The sequence below is a fragment of the Notechis scutatus genome, chromosome 2 (assembly GCF_049901735.1).
Source record: "Notechis scutatus isolate UNSWTSFEM ecotype Mainland chromosome 2, rNotScu1.2, whole genome shotgun sequence".
Classification (NCBI taxonomy): domain Eukaryota; kingdom Metazoa; phylum Chordata; class Lepidosauria; order Squamata; family Elapidae; genus Notechis; species Notechis scutatus.
Window position 1 is genome coordinate 248325227 of NC_142010.1, and position 18693 is coordinate 248343919.

The 18693-nt window shown below is 35.9% G+C and overlaps 1 protein-coding gene across 4 annotated transcripts in view; it reads left to right on the top strand.

Annotated features, from left to right (window-relative positions):
• NADK2 (NAD kinase 2, mitochondrial) overlaps positions 1–18693 on the top strand; it is a 41897-nt gene extending 23204 nt beyond the window's left edge. For 2 of the 4 annotated variants that reach the window (XM_087958519.1, XM_087958517.1), the window contains 5 exons: positions 2060–2115; positions 2802–2855; positions 3877–4000; positions 6410–6807; positions 17254–18693. In XM_087958519.1, the coding sequence (XP_087814645.1) occupies positions 2060–2115; positions 2802–2855; positions 3877–4000; positions 6410–6548 (373 nt within the window). In that variant the 3' untranslated portion in view covers positions 6549–6807; positions 17254–18693. The remainder of the gene's footprint in view (positions 1–2059; positions 2116–2801; positions 2856–3876; positions 4001–6409; positions 6808–17253) is intronic. The other 2 variants (XM_087958516.1, XM_087958518.1) reach the window with 1 other exon arrangement.

Here is an 18693-nt window from a genome sequence, read left to right on the forward strand (position 1 = left end):
GTAAGTTGTAGAGGGTTTATATTTACTGCGTTATTTTAAGCCTTACCTATTTTATATGTCACCCTGTGTATGTATTTGAAAAAAAATATCTGGAAAAAAATGTTGAATGTATTTTAATGTTTGGGACTTTTTTTCTGAGAAACATTCATTTAAGGTGATTTCAAACAAATGTACTAAGGCAGTGGTTCCCAAAGTGGGCAGTACTTCCCCCTGTGGGGGTGGTGGGATGCCTTAGGGAGGCGCTAAGAGGCAAGGGGGCCAGCAGGAGGACTCTAAGAGGCAAGGGGGGCACTGGAGGTGGGCTTCTTGTAGGGCGCAATTCAGGGATGGGATTCTACTGGTTCATTACTGTTCCCAATAGTTCGGAGTACCGATAAAACGGGCCCCTGGCTGGCCCTGTTCCTTTCTGCCCGCCTCCTCCATTCCCTGCCCAGTCAATCCTTATTGCACATGTGTGACATCGCATGCATGCGTGACAATCGCTGACGGCCACAGCAGTGCGTTAGAGAAGCGGAGCAAGCAAAGCCAGAGGTTGGTAATTTTTGCTGCAAAAAGCATCCAGATGCCGTGTGTTTTTTTCGGTGCAACTGGAGTCTAGCTGCACCAAAAAACCACGCAGCGGCTGGAGGTTTTTTGCAGCAAAAATTACTGACCTCCAGCTTTGCTCTGCTTCTCCAACGCGCCACTGCAGCCACATTCTAGGTGCCGGCCATTCAGGTTCACCCCATTGATTGCTGCACCACTCCACTCAGACTTGCTTAGGCAAGTCCCTCCGGTGCAGCGGGCTCAATGGGGTGGACCTGCGGCATGCCCATCCAGTCACATGACCACCAAACCACGCCCCCCAAATTAGGCTACACCCACAGAACCAGTTGTTAAGAAATTTGAATCCCACCCCTGGGTGGGGGGCACTGAGGATGAGTTTCTAGCACCAAGGGGATGGTGGACTGAAAAAGTTTGGGAACCACTGTACTAAGGCATTGGACTAGGAACTAGCTTAACCACTACATCAAATTGTCTCCTTTTATATATTTTAAAATAATTTATATCAGATGATAAGAAAATAGATAATCAAAGGCTTTCTGGGGGAAACTCCCCCTCATTTTTACATGTTTCTGGAAGGCTATAAGCTTGAACATCTTAAAATATAAATTGGTTGGCATAAAACATTTTTTACAAATCAGTAAAAATTAAAATCCTTATAAATTTTTGAATAGGAATGGCATAGTTATTGTACATCCTTCATGTTACTGTCTCTGAATAAATAGAATTAAATGGTTAGCCTTTGGTATTGAAAAGACTTTTGCATTTGTCAACAGCACAGATGGCTTACCTTCAGTTATAGAAGCCTTTGGAAATTTTTTCAATATTTTAAAAAAAAGTTTGGGATGCATTGCAGCAGGCTTTTATGATACAGATACATAGAATATTATTATTCAGAAAATAAAAAGAACTCTAACAATTAATTGCATATGCTATGTGTGAGAATCATTGATTGTTATTTTTTATTATAAATTTCTATCTACTAAACATATTTTAATACTCATAAAATACATACATTACTATCCTTATGAAATATTACGATTTTAGAATTCAAGGTAATGTTTGTTTTCTAGAACACATTCTGTAAGTACTCAAAAATAGACATAATTTCTCTAATCTGCCAGGTTACTTGACTGAAATTCTACTACTCCCTCAATTTTTCTAGATAAAGAGTTAAGCATGCTTAATATTATCCCAAGAAATGCTTACAATTTGCTGAAAACAAACTGAAAGTAAATTCATTTTGTTTGATAATTTCCAGGATTTCCCAATGTTTAGGTAGCCTTTAAATCAAAAACTTGAATGGTTGAACAATGTTGTGGGCTTTGGGAATTTCTGTTTTATTTAAACTGCTGTTAAACTTTATTAGCCCACATTTTTATTATTATTTTTTCTTCAGCTTCCAAGTCAAACAATAGTAATGAATATTAATTAATTAAAATAATAAATTTTAGAGGTAGGGACGAAGGCTTCCGAGCTAGAGTTGATCTAGGTATTATTTTTAATTCTCTTTTAGGTCTTTTAATATCAACAAAATAGCAAATCAGGCTGTGGAAGAAATTCTTAAGATTGGTGAGTTCCTAATGACATGCTCATCATTGAAAACGAAGTAAAGAATTGTTTGGCGTATTGTCTAATTTAATCTGAACTTAAAATAGCCTAAAAGTACATTGTCTTTCTTCAGAGGCTAAATATTTATCACTTATACATCAATAACACCACTTTGAAATACTACTACAATGATATAAAAGTTACATCCCTGTTAAAACTGTGCTTATATTGTAGGTCTAATTTCTGCAACAGGGTAAATAAGTTGAAGAAGAATACTTATAAGACTTGAAAAGCTTTTAAAGAACTGTACATGGCTTTAGAAAATAAAATCTGTATTTTATTATATTTTTTGTTCAACGAAACCAAATTGTTTTGCTTAACAAATAATCTTGAATCAGAACAAAGGATGCATTTTGGGAAACTGCCCTTAAATTTATCAGGGATGGGGAATCTATCGCTTTCCTATTTTCCTATATATAACAGACATACATATTTACCCTTGATTTAGATGAGATTATCCTGTAAAAGTGGCAATATATATTGTATATATTTCTCTTATTGTTTGGTCAGGTGCTGGTCAGAAATAGAAGTCTTTTAGAATTTTATTTCTTATTTTTGTAAGAGTGAGTATTGTTCTTTGTAACATGTTGTCTAGCAAATGCAAAATATAATTTTCTATAACCAATAATTTTCTTTTGGTTTAATAGCTAAAAGTTATGAGAATTTGAAGCTTCCATTGAATAAGGAACTAATACAGAAAGGTGAGGCCTATTTTTAGCATGTTTAATCATTGTGGTTTACCAATTTGTTTTCTTCTTCAGTTTTGCTCAGGATTTCAGAGTTCAAAGGTGGTATTCAGCAGGTTCTGATCAGTTCTGGAGAACCGGTAGAGGAAATTTTAAGTAGTTCAGAGAACCGGAAAATACCACCTCTGACTAGAGATTTTACAGTATCCTTCCCCTGCCACGCCCACCAAGCCACACCCACAGAACTGGTAGTAAAAAAAAATGGAATCCCACCACTGTCAGAGTTACAGAAACAATCAACATTATTTTATGCATTTAACTTGCAAGCATTAATATAATACATTAATTTAAAGGTTTTTACATCTGTAAGTAAAAATGGGGGCAGTGCTGGGCTTCAAGATGGCAGCCAGCAGCCCAGATTCAAAACCCGAGTGCCACGTAATGGGATGAGCTTCTGTTCTCGCTCCAGCTCCTGCCAACCTAGCAGTTCAGAAGCATAGTACATGACCACAGAAATGTTTTAGGACAGCACTGGCTCAGTGGCCTTGAAACAGAGATGAGCACCACCAGCAATGACTAGCAAATTAAAATCTGCAGGGACTCCTTTTTACATCTGTATATATAAATAAAATAAATTGTATGTAGTTCAAGTGCTTCTTCAAATATGTCATATTTCCAAAATATCTGATGAGATAGGCTAACACAGGACTGTCAAACTCACTTCGTCACGGTGGCGTCATGTGACATATTGGGACTTTTGCCCACTTTCCTAAACTGGGTGTGGGCATGGCCAGCGTGTGACACATGGGCCTGGAGTTTGACAGCCCTGGACTAACATAACATTTAGTAACTTACAAAATAACAGATTTAAGCAAGTTAATTTCCACAATATTTTAAGAATCTCCACAAGCTTTCTACAGTTTTTCTGTGTTACATAAAATCAGAAAATTTAACTATATATAAAAAAAGATGATTTTGGCACTAACTCTAAGTGTTCTACTTAAAGAACCTGATTGATTGTCTTCTGCTTTTTCAGTCACAAATGGATATAATGAATCACTGCTCTATAGTCCAGAGGAACCTAGGTTGTTTTTTAGTATACGAGAACCCATTTCAAACCGTGTTTTTTCAAGTAGTCGGCAACGAGGCTTTGCTTCAAAGTAAGTATTAATAGTAAGTGTTTATCTAACCATAATTTGAGTAGCAGCTATTTTAGATTCAGATCTGGAAGGAATTGCTTTCAGTTGATCTCTAGGTCCCTGAATACAATGTAGGAATCTGAATTTTATTTTGGAAATCCAAAGCTGATTGTCTTTATTAACTATTAGTTAAAATCAGTAAGGCAGGGTAGTAGTTCTGACCAATACCAAAACAATTTTTGAGTTTACATGAGTGTAAATATAGCACCTGTTTGCAACTTTTTAAAATAAAGCAGGTGCATCTTTTATTGGATCATGTGGAGCTGCAGGAGGTAGCTATACAAACCATGGAAAAGACTTAGCTGCTTTAAAAAGCTTATATGCTACATTTGTTCTCTTGTGCCCATTGATGCCACTTTTGGGACTGAATGCAAAGTGTTTCCAGCAAATTCTTATCACGTTATAATATAAGGATATAGGAAATTTGCAGGCATTGTAGCCCTTCATAAAGGACATTTTTTAATCAAAAGGACAATATATTTGACTTAAATGAGAGCAAACAAAAAATGCATCAAAGGTTATTTCTTCCAGTGGAAGCAAAACTAATAGCAGTTATAGTTTTTAAAAAAGTATGTCCTTTAAAATGATGATGGGTTTTGTAAAAATAGTATTATAATGTTAGTCAATTAAGTATTTCTTTTCAGTTTACAGGAAAAAGCATGAAAAATTTCATGCTTGTTTCCCCAAAGCTACCTTTGCAATGATATAAGGTTCCATTTGTAATTAATGTTTCATGAAGATACCCACTGAAAATGATATGTACAGTTCTTTCTCCTACCATAGTTTGGGGAAAAACATAATTAAATATGTTATTTCAGCAGAATGGATGAAAGGGCACTCTGAAGAAATTTTTTTCTTATTTTTGTAATACAATAGAATTTTGAAATCTTCCCTCAAGAATGTCTCTCAACCTGAATCTTTTCTTAGGCATTCCTATCTGTAACAAAACCAGAAGTTCAGTAGACTTTCCATTACTGGTAGTCCTCGACTTATGACCACAATTTCTGTTGCTAAGCAAGACTTTTAAAGTGATCTTTGCCTCATTTTACGACCTTTCTTGCCACAGTTGATAAGTGAATCATTACAGTTGTTAAATTAGTAACACAGTTAAGTGAATCTGGCTTCCCCCATTGACTTTGCTTGTCAAAGCTTGCAAAAGGTGATCTCATAACCCTGAGACACTGCAGCCATCATAAATATTAGTCAGTTGCCAAGCCTTGAATTTTGATCATGTGACCATGGGGATGTTGCAACCATTATAAGTATGAAAAATGATCATAAGTAACTGTTTTCATTGATGTTGTAACTTCAAATGGTTATTAAATTAACTATTGTAAGTCGAGGATTATCTATAGTTTAGCAACATCATTCCACCACCACCACCAGATTAAATGACCACATTATTTCATCTTAACATCTTATCAAATATCAGATTTATCGGGCGTATAACACGCACTTTTTCCCCTGAAAATAGGGGGCAAATGATGTATGCGTGTTATACGCCGATATAATGTTAAGAAGCCTTCGGTGAATGCTGCTGGGATCGGGGATCAAGGACACAAATGAAAGAAGGGGAGGGAGGAAGCAACCGAAGCCTGTCCTTCTCTCTGGGTCAGCTCTCTCAGTCGCTCTCTCGCTCCTCCACCAGCACAGGAAGAAACTGCTTCAAAGAAGCGGGGCTTTCCTGTCGCCGCAGCTTCCCTGAAGCGCCCGTTCTCCCCACCCCGTCCGCCCGCCCGCCCGCCCGCCCGCAGTGCTCTGCTCTGCCTGCCTGCCTGCCTTCGTTAATGGTTGAATCGAACAGCTTCGGCTGAGTAAAAGAGGCGAATAGTTATTATTCTCAGCCGAAGCTGCTCCCAAACAACCAGAAACTAAGGCAGGCAGGCAGGCAGGCAGAATGGGACACTGTGGATTGAAGCGCGCGCGCGGGTGGGAGTGGGGGTGAACGGGCGCTTCGGAATAGCTGCGGCGACAGGAAAAGCCCCCGCTTCTTTGAAGCAGTTTCTTCCTTGGATGGTGGAGCAGCGAGAGAGCGAAGCCTCCTTCTCTTCTCTCCCCCCCGTCCTTGCAAAAATTTTCTGCTTGAAACCGGTCCCTGGTACAAAAAGGTTGGGGACCACTGATTTACCTTATAAGTGGTAATAATATTAATAAAAAAAAGTTCTGAGCTACCCTTATTTTGCTTCAAAGTTTTTATTTAGAAATTTAATTTTTTTTCCTGAAATTTCCCTCTTAAAATGAAGATGCGTGTTATACGCCTGTGCGTGTTATACGCCGATAAATACGGTATGTGTTGCTTCTATATTATATGCATTTGAAATTATTCACTTGATAGTTTGTCAGAAATATTTTTCTTTAATGTATTTTCAGAGTTTGCATTCGTTCTCGTTGTTGGGATGCCTGTATGGTAGTAGATGGAGGAACTTCATTTGAATTTAATGATGGAGCAATAGCATCAATATTAATCAATACAGAAGATGCCCTACGTACTGTTTTGCTAGAAGACTGAAGACGTCATTGAGAGTATTCAAAATTCTTCACAAAGTAATGAGCTGCATCAATCCAAATGTGAAAATAGTCCTTACAGATATTTGGGAAACAAAGATTGAAATGACTTATTTTTGTTTCTGAATGAGAAACTCCTGGAAAAATCAATGTTTTGCCATTTATTGCATCTTGAAATATGAAATATAATTGGTTTGTATCTCAGACCAACAAAGTTGTTAGCCCTTAAAAGCTTGATTCCACAGAATGCTTTTCAGAATAAGGTGAAGTCATATACAGTTGGTATTAATATTAAACTGTAAATTTCAATGGGAGTAGTATACTACTGGTTCAGCAAAATACCTTGGAACTCTTTCAGTTTTTAAAGCAAGTAATATAAAAGTTAATCTAAAGATGTTTGCTCATACTTCAGTGTGGTATCTAAGAATCTTTAATAATACTTTTGTTTTCAGAAAGAACTTTAATTTTTTTAATTCTCCATGTTTGAATTAGGATTCATTACTGTTCTATTACAATCTAATATTCATATTTCTACTACAAACCATGTTTCTATTTACCGTATTTCTCGTATCATACCAAACTGGCTATTGTATTCCCAGTATTCCCCCATCCCATACAAGAATGTAGACTTAAATACAATTAACTGGCCTGCTTGTGCTTTGGATAGGCCTACTACAAGAAGAAATAATGCAGCTGAGGGTTGGCTATCTTAATTGTTTGTTCTACTCCCAAGGACAGGTACTCCATTAAGTAGGTTCTAATATAGCAAAATACACACTATCATTCCTTTAAAAAATTAACTGTGTATTTGTATTAGGAGTATAATAATCTTTACCTATCAAGTGCTGAAATATTCATGCATTTTGAAAACTACTTGCTTTCGCAGTCTCTAAAGCATATGCATGAACAGTTTCAAGATAATGGGAACATTTTGTTCACAATAGTGTATGAAACCCAATACTATATAAACAAGTCCAACAGTGTTTTTCCACTCAGGGATAGAATCTTCTCCTTTGCATTCCTCCCAAATCATTTCTAGAAGTTTCCCCTAGTTCTCAAGAACTTTGTGCCTGAGAGGTGCAGAATGGAGAGATTTATTTGACCCTTTTCTAGTTCTATCCATCGAAACTGTTTTTCATACAGAATTGAATTCCCCCTCCTCACATTTTACCTGACAATTTACAGAAGTGTGTGACTACTGCCAATCTCTCTTCCTGTGTTAATTTCAGGTAGCTGTAGTATTCAAAAGTCTTTGCAAAGATAGTATTCAGCAGTATATTAGTTTACATTACTTATACCAGGATATTTTGCAAATTGGCTGCCACTAAAAAGAATAATTCTTGCTGATTTTAATGACATTTTGAAAATGTTACTGAATGCATTAGCTGCTTATATTTGAAATAACGATAATTAACCTGCAATGTGAGAGAACTATATGATGAGTCCTTTTTCTTTTTCTTTTGATTATTAAGCAAGCCTTTAATTATGAATCTATACATAGCATTTATTAATCTTTATTAAATATGTACAAAAAGGAGTATTTGTCATCAAATAATATAGCATTTGTGTTTGTGTGTGTGTGTGTGTGTGTCTTTACATTGTAAATCTTTATATTCATTTCTATCTTAGAAATTTTATTGTAGTATAAACTCTTTAATTTCTATTTTACATTTTTTTTTACTTCCTTTCATATCCCTCCAATTATAATTTTTTTCCATATTTCATAGAATTTTGAAGTATCTCGTTCCTTCAAGTTCTAACATTAAGCTATCTAGCTCGGCGCAATGTAGATTTTTTATTATTATTATTTCATCATTAGGTATTTCTTTTAATTTCTATGTTTGAGCAATCAATAATCTTGCGGTTGTGATAATATTTATAATTAGATACAGATTTGCTTTTTTAAAGATTCTCATTTGTTATTCCTAGTAAGAACATTCCTGGTGTATAATTTATTTTTAAATTTAACATTTCCTCTATCCATTGCCAATTTTTTTGCCAAAATTCTTGCATTTTCTTGCACTCCCACCACATAGTAAGTGCCTCATTCTTTTAGGCATTCCCAGCATGTTGGAGATTGGGAACCATTCATTTTAGCTAGTCTGGTGGGTGGGAGGTACCATCTGTAGAACATCTTAAACAGATTATCTTTATAAGATGTGGCTAGAATGATCTTTTTATTCCTGTCCCAGATTTGCTGCCATTGATCCAGATGTATGTTATAACCAAAATTTCTGGCCCAGGTTAGCATTGGTTCTTTCACCTGCTCCTTATACATCTTATAATCTAATAGATAGTTATATAATTTCTTTATTTGTTTCTTTTCTGGTCCTAATAGTATTTTGTCTAGAATTGTATCTTGGCAGTTTATTCCCCATTCTTTTTTAAAAAAAACACTTTATTAAACAAAACAATTAAAAACATTGAACATGGTGAAGTCACTTTGACATGATTTGGGGTCAATATAGCATATATATATATATGTTTTCCTATAAAGAATTCTTCAACTATATACATATATACATTTGTTCATTCATATAATACATTTCTAACATCATTCATCTTCTTTTCAACTCATCCAATCATATACCCTTTGAACAACTCCTTTCCCAACTTAAGACCTTCCTCTCTGCTCCCACCAATGATAGAATTTATCCCAAATTGCATAGTATGCCGATTTATCTTTGTTTTTCATTTCTAGAGTTAACTTGTCCATTTCAGCGCATAGTAAGATTTTGTTTATTTCTTCTTCTTCACTTGGTATAACTGTCTCTTTTCAGTTCTGGGCAAATGTTATCCTTGCTGCAGTAATAATATGTATAATCAAATAAAGCTCATCTTTCTTATATTTTTTTGACATAATTCCTAATAGAAAGCATTCTGGTAGGTGATCTACTTTAAGACCCAACATTTCCTCCAGCCACTTCCCCGTCCTAAGCCAATACTCCTGCACTTTTCTGCAGCACCACCACGCATGGTAATATGTTCCCCATTCTATTGAACATTTCCAGCTATTTGGGATCTGACTTTTGAACATTTTGGCCAGTCTGGCTGGTGGAAGATGCCATTGATAGAACATTTTGAGCAGATTTTCTTTATATGCAGTGGCCATGGTGATCTTTTTATTTCTATCCCATATTATTTGCCATTGATCTAAATTAATGCTGTACCCAAAATCTCTGGTCGATACCACATAGTCTCCTTTACCTGTTCTTCTTCTAATTTATAGGCTAATAGAAATTTGTAGAGTTTTCCTATCAATTTATCCTCTGATCCTAAGAGAATTTTATCTAAGACTGTTTCTTGCATGTTAATTCCCCATTCTTTTTTATCCTGTTTTTACCTTGCTTGTAGCTGTAAATATTCCCACCATTCTAGATCCATCCCATGCTGTTTTAGGTCCTGTCTAGTTTTTAACTCTCTGTCCCCATTTAAGACATCTTTGTAGGGATAGCTTTCCTTTGTTTCAATAGGTTTGGATATGTTACTGCCTCCAATATTGATATCCAATTTGGCATTTCTAAATATATCTGTTTTCTAGTTTTATTCCAAATCTTAAATAGTGCTTGCCTAATTCTATGTTGTTGAAAATGTCTATGTAAGCCTGGCTTGTCAAGTCCATAGAAATGTGTGCTATCCTTGTTGCAAGTCTTTCTGATTATTAAGCAAGCCTTTATGAATCTATACATAACCTTTATTAACTACATACAAAAATGAGTATTTGTCATCCTTGTTGCAAGTCGTGTCCTTCTAACTGCAGGGTTCTTCTATTTTCTAATAGTATCCAGTATTTAACCCATGTAAGTGAAGCTGCTTGATGATAAATTTCCCAATCTGGGAGGCCAAAACCTCCCCTTTCTGTGGCTTCTTGTAATAATTTAAGTTGAATCCTCGGTTTTTTCCCCCTGCCATACAAAATTAGAGGTTGTCTTGTTTAGTTCTTTAAAGAAGTTTTGGTTTATAGGTATGTTTTGGAATAGAAATAACAATTTCGGGAGCACATTCATTTTAATTACCAAAATCCATCCTGATAATGATAGTCTTAGGTTGCTCCATCTTGCCAAATTGTCTTTAATTTGTTGATGTAATTTATCATAATTATCTTCTTTAAATGTGGTGCATCTTGGCGAAATAATAATTCTTAAATATTTAACTTTTTTGACTATCTGTATATCCATTTTTAGCCGGATTCTCTTTTTGCTTCTCTCATCTTTTTAGTTAGCATTTTCATTTTATCCTTATTAATTTTTAGCCCTGCAACTTTGCCATATTCTTCTAATAACACAATAAATTTTGTTCCTGATTTTTCTGGATCCTCCAAAATGAATGACAAATCATCCACAAATGCTTGTAATTTAAATGCCTCTTTTTTAATCTCTAGGCTTTTTATTAACATTTCTTTTCTAACAATTATGATCAATACTTCCAGGGTAAGTATAAAAAGTAATGGTGATAATGGGCAGCTCTGTCTAGTTCCTTTTTGGATCTTAAAATCCTTTGCTACCTCTCCATTAACAATTATTTTAGCCTTCTGTTCCGAATAAATCGTACTAACGATATTGAAGAATTTCTCACCAAAGTCCATATGTTTAATTTGTTGTAAAAGGAATGACCATTTAATGTTCTCGAAAGCCTTTTGTGCATCAAGGAAGAGTAATGCCATTTGTTGACTGCTATGAATCTCATAGTACTCTAAAATGTCCAATATAGTCCTCAAATTCTGTTTTATTTGCCGATTGGATAGGAAGCCATTTTGGTCTTTATGGATAAATTTGCTTAAGATTTTTTTAAGTTTATCTGCTACTATTGTTGCGAAGATCTTATAATCCACATTTAAAAGTGATATAGGTCTATAGTTTTTGATTAGCGTTTGGTCCACTTCTTTCGGTATCAAGGTTACAGTTGCTTCCTGCCAGGATTGTGGAGCTTTTGCCTCATCTAGAACTGCATCAAATACATCTAGTAATGGTGCTAAGGTATTTTGGTGTTCTTTGTATATTTCCGCTGGGAGGCTGTCCGGGCCTGGTGAATTGTTAATGTTTTGTTATTTATTGCCTCAAGCACCCCAGACATTCTGATCTCTTTGTTGAGCATCGTTTTTGTCTCCTCCCGAATTGTTGACAGCTCCGCCCTTTTTAGCAATTCCATTGTATCTCGTTCTAAGTATTCATCACTTTCTTTATATAGAGTCTCATAGAACTTCTGGGCTATGTTTCTTTTTTCCTCTTCCTGATAATAAATTTTCCCAAACTCATCCTGCAATTTTCTAATTTGCCTCTTTCCTTTTTGTTTTCTCAATTTGTGTGCTAGCTACTTCCCCGGTTTATTTGCGTACTTGAAAAAAATCTGCTTTGTTTGTTTTAACTGTTGTGCCAATTCTTTTTCTAGCAATTGTAATTTATGCTTGACTTGGTTCATTTGTTGTTTGAAATTTTTCAATTGCAGGTCTTCTGTAGCATTATTTCTAGTCATTTATACTCCTCCTGTAATTTTTTCTGTTTGTATTTTTTCTCTTTATTTTTCTTCACCATATATGCGATCACCACCCCTCTCATATACGCTTTAGACGTATCCCAGAGATTCTGTATTGATATCTTTTGTTTTCTATTTTCACTAAGGAATAGGCCCAATTTCTTTTCCATTCTTGATCTAAATTCCTTCTCTTTTAAAATTACACATTGCATTGTTCATCTTGCTATTTTCTTGCGTCCTCTCCAGCTATATTTAATAGGGTTGTGATTGGCCCAAAGACTCGGTTTGATATCCACTTCTCTAATGTCTGTATTGATTCCTCTTGACATCCACACCATGTCAATTCTTGAGTATGATTCGTGTCTATTCGAGTAGTGAGTGAATTGTCATACCTCCCGGTTCCTTTCTCTCCATACATATTGCAGGTCTAGATCCTTAACCATATCAAAAAATGTTCTATTTCCTCTCCTAATTTCATTACTTTTATAATCTAGTTCTTTATCCACTATGGCATTGAAATCTCCAATTAAACGTATTTCTTCATATTCTATATCACAGATTGTGTTGTGTAGGTTTTAAAAAAAACTGTTCCTGACTTCCATTTGGGGCCTAGATTGCCACTGTTATTATTTTCTTGTCAGTCATTTCCACCTCTATAATTAGAACTCTTCCTTCGTTATCTTTGAAAATTTGTTTGGCTGAAAATCTATCTTTGATATATATTGCTACCCCTCTTTTTTTTTTTTTTTGTTCTAGACGTTTGGGTATGATATAGCTTCTAAGGAGGAAAGCCAATTTTGTGATCTTATTCCAAATTAATATTAGAGCTTGTCAGATTTTATGTCTCACAAAGTATTGATGTGTTATATGTCTATTAGGCCATAGATATGCATGCCAGCCCTGCTGCAAATCGTGCCCTTCTAAGAATAAAAGTCTTTCCCCCCCCTAAGATTATCCAATCTTTAATCCATGTTAGGGCGGCAGCTTGATAATATAATTTCCAATCCAGGAAACCTAGTCCCCCTCTTTCTTTTGCATCTTGTGAGTGTTTTAGTTTAATTCTTGGTCTTTTCCCTGCCACACAAAATTTAATGTTATTTTATTCAGTTCCTTAAAGATTTTTTTTTCTAATTTGATTGTTATGTTTTGGAATAGGAACAAATTTTTTGGTAATATGTTTATTTTAATAGCCAAAATTCTACCAATTAATGATAATTGAAGACTGTTCCAATGTTCTAAATCTGTTTTAATTTGTCTCAATAAATTTCCATAATTATCCTCCTTTATTGTGGAGCAATGTGCCAAAATATTAATTCCTAGATATTTTATTTTTTGTACTATTTGGATATCTAATAGTTTAACAAGATTTTCTCTTTGTGTGTTGGTCATATTCTTGGCTATAATTTTTGTTTTTTCTTCATTTTCAGACCAGCTACCTCTCCATAATCTACAAGTTTTTCCAATAATATTGGACTTGTTTGTTCAGGGTCTTCTAAAAAAAATACTAAGTCATCAGCATATGCTTGTAATTTAATTTTTTTTTTAATTTCCAATCCTTTAATCTGTATTTCTTGTCTAATTATTCTCGTTAGGACCTCCAACGTGTATATAAATTCTGGTGTTCTTTGTATAGCTCTGCAGGTATAGCATCTGGGCTAGATGCTTTGTTTTTTTTTTTTGTTTGTTGATTGCTTTGATTAATTCTGCCATGGTAATTTCATCATTGAGCATTAATTTCATGTCTTCTGGGATCTTTGGTAAATCAGCTTTCCTTAGGTAGGTTCTAATCTTTTCTTCTGAGTGATTTACATTTCTTGTACCGTATTTCTCCAACAATACGCCCCCGCGTAGGAAGGCCCAGCACTGTTTTATACGCATGTGGTGAAATTAAGTCCTTCCCACAAAATTTGGGCCTATTTAAAACATGCGTTCCCCGCTATTTCTCACATCGCTGGAAAAACATGAGGTGAACAGAAGTGGGGGGAAGGGTGGGGGAGGAAACTTGCCATTAGCTTTGCCACCAGGCCGCTCCTAACAGCCATTAGAAGCGCCACCCCGGCAGACTTGCCTCACCACCAGCCGCTTCTATTAGCCGTTAGGAGCGGCCCATGAGCAGACTTGCCTTGCCACCAGGCTGCTCATAACAGACGTTAGGAGCGTTCCACGGGCAGCCACGCCTCGCCACCAGCCGCTTCTATCGGCCCTTACGCCACGTGAGCAGACTCACCTTGCCACCAAGCCGTTTCTGTCGGCCATTAGGAGCAGCCCATGGGCAGTCTCACCTCGCCACCATCCGCTTCTATCTTATATGGACTTCTTGCAGAGCAATTATATCAGTTTTCAATTTTTGTAATTTGCCAAATATTTTCTGATGTTTTATTGGTGAGTTAAGTCCGTTAATATTTATTGACTAGATCCCCCATTCTTCATCTATTTTCTTAATTGTATCTTGTTCTCGTACTTCTCGTGACTCTAGCTTCTTGGGGTTCTTCATATTTCCTTCCATAATATTCTATCTTATCTCCATCTCCTCTTCTCTTAGGTCTTTCTGTTTCTTGTAGTCTTTCTGTTTCTTCTATTGCTTGTCCTGGGTCTCTGCCTTCGATTATATCTTTCTCTTCTCCTTGATCTCTTGAATCTTCTTCAATGTCACAGTATTGCTTGTAGAAATCTTCAGCCTTTTCTTCGGTGTCAAGCTTGTATCTTTTTTCCTGCCAGATTACCATTATCCCTTCCGGTATTAGCCATCTAAAATTGATATTATTTTTATTTAGTCTTGTCGTCAAAAACTGGTACTTTCTCCCTCATTCTTTCTGGAACCTGTTTTAGCACTAATATTTGTTTTCCTTTATATTCAAGTTGTTTGTCACGTGTTCGATGTAAAATTTCATCTCTGATTGATTTTTTTGGCGAATTTCACATGAACTTCTTTGGGGAGACGGTGTTTTCTTCCGTAGCTTGTTTGGACTCTGTATATCTCGTCCATTTCAGAAATCATTTGTTCTTTTTCGGTCCCTAAAGCTCCTGCCAGTAGGTCAGCCATCTTTTCTGGCAGGTCTTCTTTTTCTTCTATTTTGAAACCTGAGGTATTGGGAGACTCTCTCTGCTTCTACAAAGATCACGGATATTTCTATTCCTTGTTGGTTGAGATTAATTTCTCACTCATCTCCATAAGTTTCTTTTCTTCTTTGGAGAGTCTTTCTTCTACTTCTACCAGTTTTTGTTCATTTTTGGTAATTTGGACATGGAAGGCTTCACACTTCCCATCTATCTGTTGCATTCTTTCTTTTAATTCACTTGTATCATTCCTTATGACATCAATCTCTTTTTTGAAAACTTTATGATTTTTTAACATGGCTTCTTGGTTTTTTAACATGACTTCTTACATGTTCTGCATCATAACTTGGAGGTCTTTATAGGAATTAGATCGTTCCTTCTGGATCATGTCCTCTATTGATTTTTGTGTTGAGGGACTAGAAGGTATCATCGAGCCTTGTGTTGTATTTTTTCCCCTCCCCTATCTTTGTCAAATTTGGGTTGCTTGCCATATTAAATAAACCTTTCCAAAAGCTATTATTTAACAAAATATCCCACTTATGGCTTCCACCTCTTTGCCCCTCCACTGTTGGTTTTTATTTTATGCCTTGGGTTGGGTATTAGCCAATTATCTATTGATGATGTTTTTAAAACTTTTTTCCCTTTTGCCCCTTTTATACCCTTAATTCAGTGAAGGGGGGGAGGTTTTGGCCTTAGATAAGAAATCATCAATCAGAAAGCAGCAGTAACGAATCCCAATATCAAGGATATTACTTTGACCTTATGAGATTATCAGTTAAAGTAGTTTATAATAGAGTTCTCTACAGTAACCCCAAAGTGTAGTTAGTCTTACTTAATCCTATGTAAAAAAATTAACAGAGATATATCTTCTATTTGTATTTAACAATAACTATATTCAATATTCAATGAAAGTTTTAAAGGATAGATTATAAACTTTTATGAGTGTTTATATTCTAAAAAGATATATAGATATACAGTTATATTATTTATAAAGCTGTAGATATTTTCCCTTCTTGGAAAGCAACTTAGTTCAATATGTATAATGTAGTTATATAATTATGTAAGTACAGTACAGTTTTCAACAGTCACTTCTCAGGTTTATTTTTCCTTCTCTCTTTTTTAATAAAACACTAGCAATTATATCCCACAGATGTTCAGCAGATGTCCCTCTCTTCTAGTTGTCACACTCTATATTGCAAAGTCATTGTTCTTGTAGAAACTCAATTTTCCTTCAAAGCTTTACCACAGTTTCCAAATTTCCAAGTCTCTATTTAGTTTCTTTTTCTTTTCCACAGACTATTTAATATCAAAAGTTAATACACTATAAGATTTCTTTTGCCCCTTTCAGCTTTGTTTAATTCATATTGTTTCCTGGTTTCCTTTTCACTAGTTCTTTCGCTGTCTAGCACCCTTGCCGCTACAATTAGAACTTTTGCAGTGCTCACCTCTCACCAGGTTCCATGGCTCTGAAGTCTTATTAGCGCTCCCTTCCGCCACTTCTCACAAAAAGCCTAGGGGGAAAAAAAACTTCGGTCATGTAAAGGTCACCGTCGTTCTGCTTGTTGATCGCTTGTTTTGTTCAGCCATCAGATCATCTCAGCGGCCATTGCTGGTCGCCTTCTCCCAGTCCGCGCGGATCCTGGTTTCTCCTGCTGCTTGCTGCCAGCCGCCACTTGCTCATGGTTCACAGGACATCCCAACTCCTTCAGCCGTCCCTCCAGAACTTCTGACAGCTCTGATGAGCTCCACAAACACAGGAAAAGCGGCTTGCAAAGCGAAGATCGCTCGCACTGCCACTCTCCAGCAGCTGGCCCTGCCTCCGAACATAAACCCTTTAGAAGACAAAGTAACACTGGGGAAAAAACACTGAAATATACATGTCAGGCTTTTATCAGGGAAAGCTTCTAAGTCTTTCAGTGAAAGTGTGAGATCATGTTTACATGACTATGATTTTAGTCATTGGCAAGCTGAAATGGACTTTGTTTCAAGTAAATATCTTTAAAACAGGAGTGAAATAAAACCAGGATGGATATGCTCTGTAATTGTTAGTTTGAAATTAAGGAAGTTGTAAAATGGGTTCAATGTTCTCAGTGTTTGTTTTGTGACCTTCAAGTTCTAAAGTTGACATTGTTAATTTGGGAGTATGGGCAACTTTAACATGAATATGTTTTCTTCCCCAGCATGCTGAACTATCTGTATTTAAGTCTTGGTTCTCTCTGGTGGGTTTCCCAACCTTTCTTGATCAGCGGAAGCATGTGGAATGTTGAGGCCATGCCAACATCTGCCTTGGATTGTGACTGTTCACAAAATGCCTGCCTTGGCAACCTTAGCCAGTCATCTACAAGAGGGCAAACTGATGAAGATGCTTTCTTGTGGAGGTGTGTAGACATTTCTAAGGAAACGCTTGGCTGCAATTGCACACTTTCCAGATTGCTTATGTGACTGTGTGCCGGTAAGAGTTTGTGAAGATGATACTTGAGATTGGCTCTTTGCTTTGCAAGTTTTCTTGATGTCTCTTTTATTAAAAACAAAAAATTAAACCAGCCGGAATTGAGTGCTAAGGGAGAGGCCCACGGCAGACTCTTGATAGGACTCACTAAATATCTGAATGGTACTGTGTTCTCATCGCAAATGGATCATCATGTTGAAAATTTATGTCCCATTTTCTTAAATTGTGCCAGTAATGAAGGGTTAAGAATACCATACTACTGTTGTCCATTAGATAAAAAGATAATAAAAAGATGCAAGGAGCAGCTGGCCTTTGAAATGATGTGATCTAAAATGTGGGTTTTACTTGCTATTTTATATAGCAGTGTTCTTAGATGTCTTTTTAAGGGAAAAGCAGAGGAGGATATCATAGTGGGCTTTTTGAGTCCTGCCAAAGATTTAAAAAAACCTTAGTGTTCTTTGGGAATAAGCAAACATCCTTCCTTATCATCTGGCTCATGCCATCTAGGCCAAGAGCTGAAATTTTGGGGAATACAAAATCCATATTAAATGCCAAACCTGTCTGATATCACAGTGTCTATACCACAAGAGTGCTGTCAGGGCTTCATTTTATCTGCCTCCCCTACTGGCCAGTCAAGCAGTGGGAAGGGCTTGTGAACAATTAGCATTTGGACTCTATTTAGTACATTGTAAAAGGGTCACCTTTTGTTTTCAATCACATTTTGAGAGGATACAAATATTTGTGTTTGCACAATATGCCTTACCAAGAAAAGGTGCTTGTGGGCTACAGAAAACACTCTTAACCCTCAAATTGCTGACGTTCTGGACCTTCCTAATGATGCAATTAAATGTGCCAAATGTGGGGTTTTTTTTTAATGAGCATCAAAGAAACAATTGAGTGACAAACCATAGATTTTCTGGCCATGATAATTAACAGTAATGAAAATAGAGTGGAAACAAGACAGTCTTTAAAAAGATTGTTCTATCTTAAGAACATGCCTTTAAGCCAAAAGTTCTCTAAAAAAAAAAAGCAAATATTGCTGTGTCAAAAATAGTTGAATGTGTACAAATTAAACTCAATACAACTATGCCTTTTTTTAAAATTGTTTTATTTAAAATATTGTATGCTGTGGTTAGTAAATTAATAAATGAATTTTTTTCTTGCTTTTTTA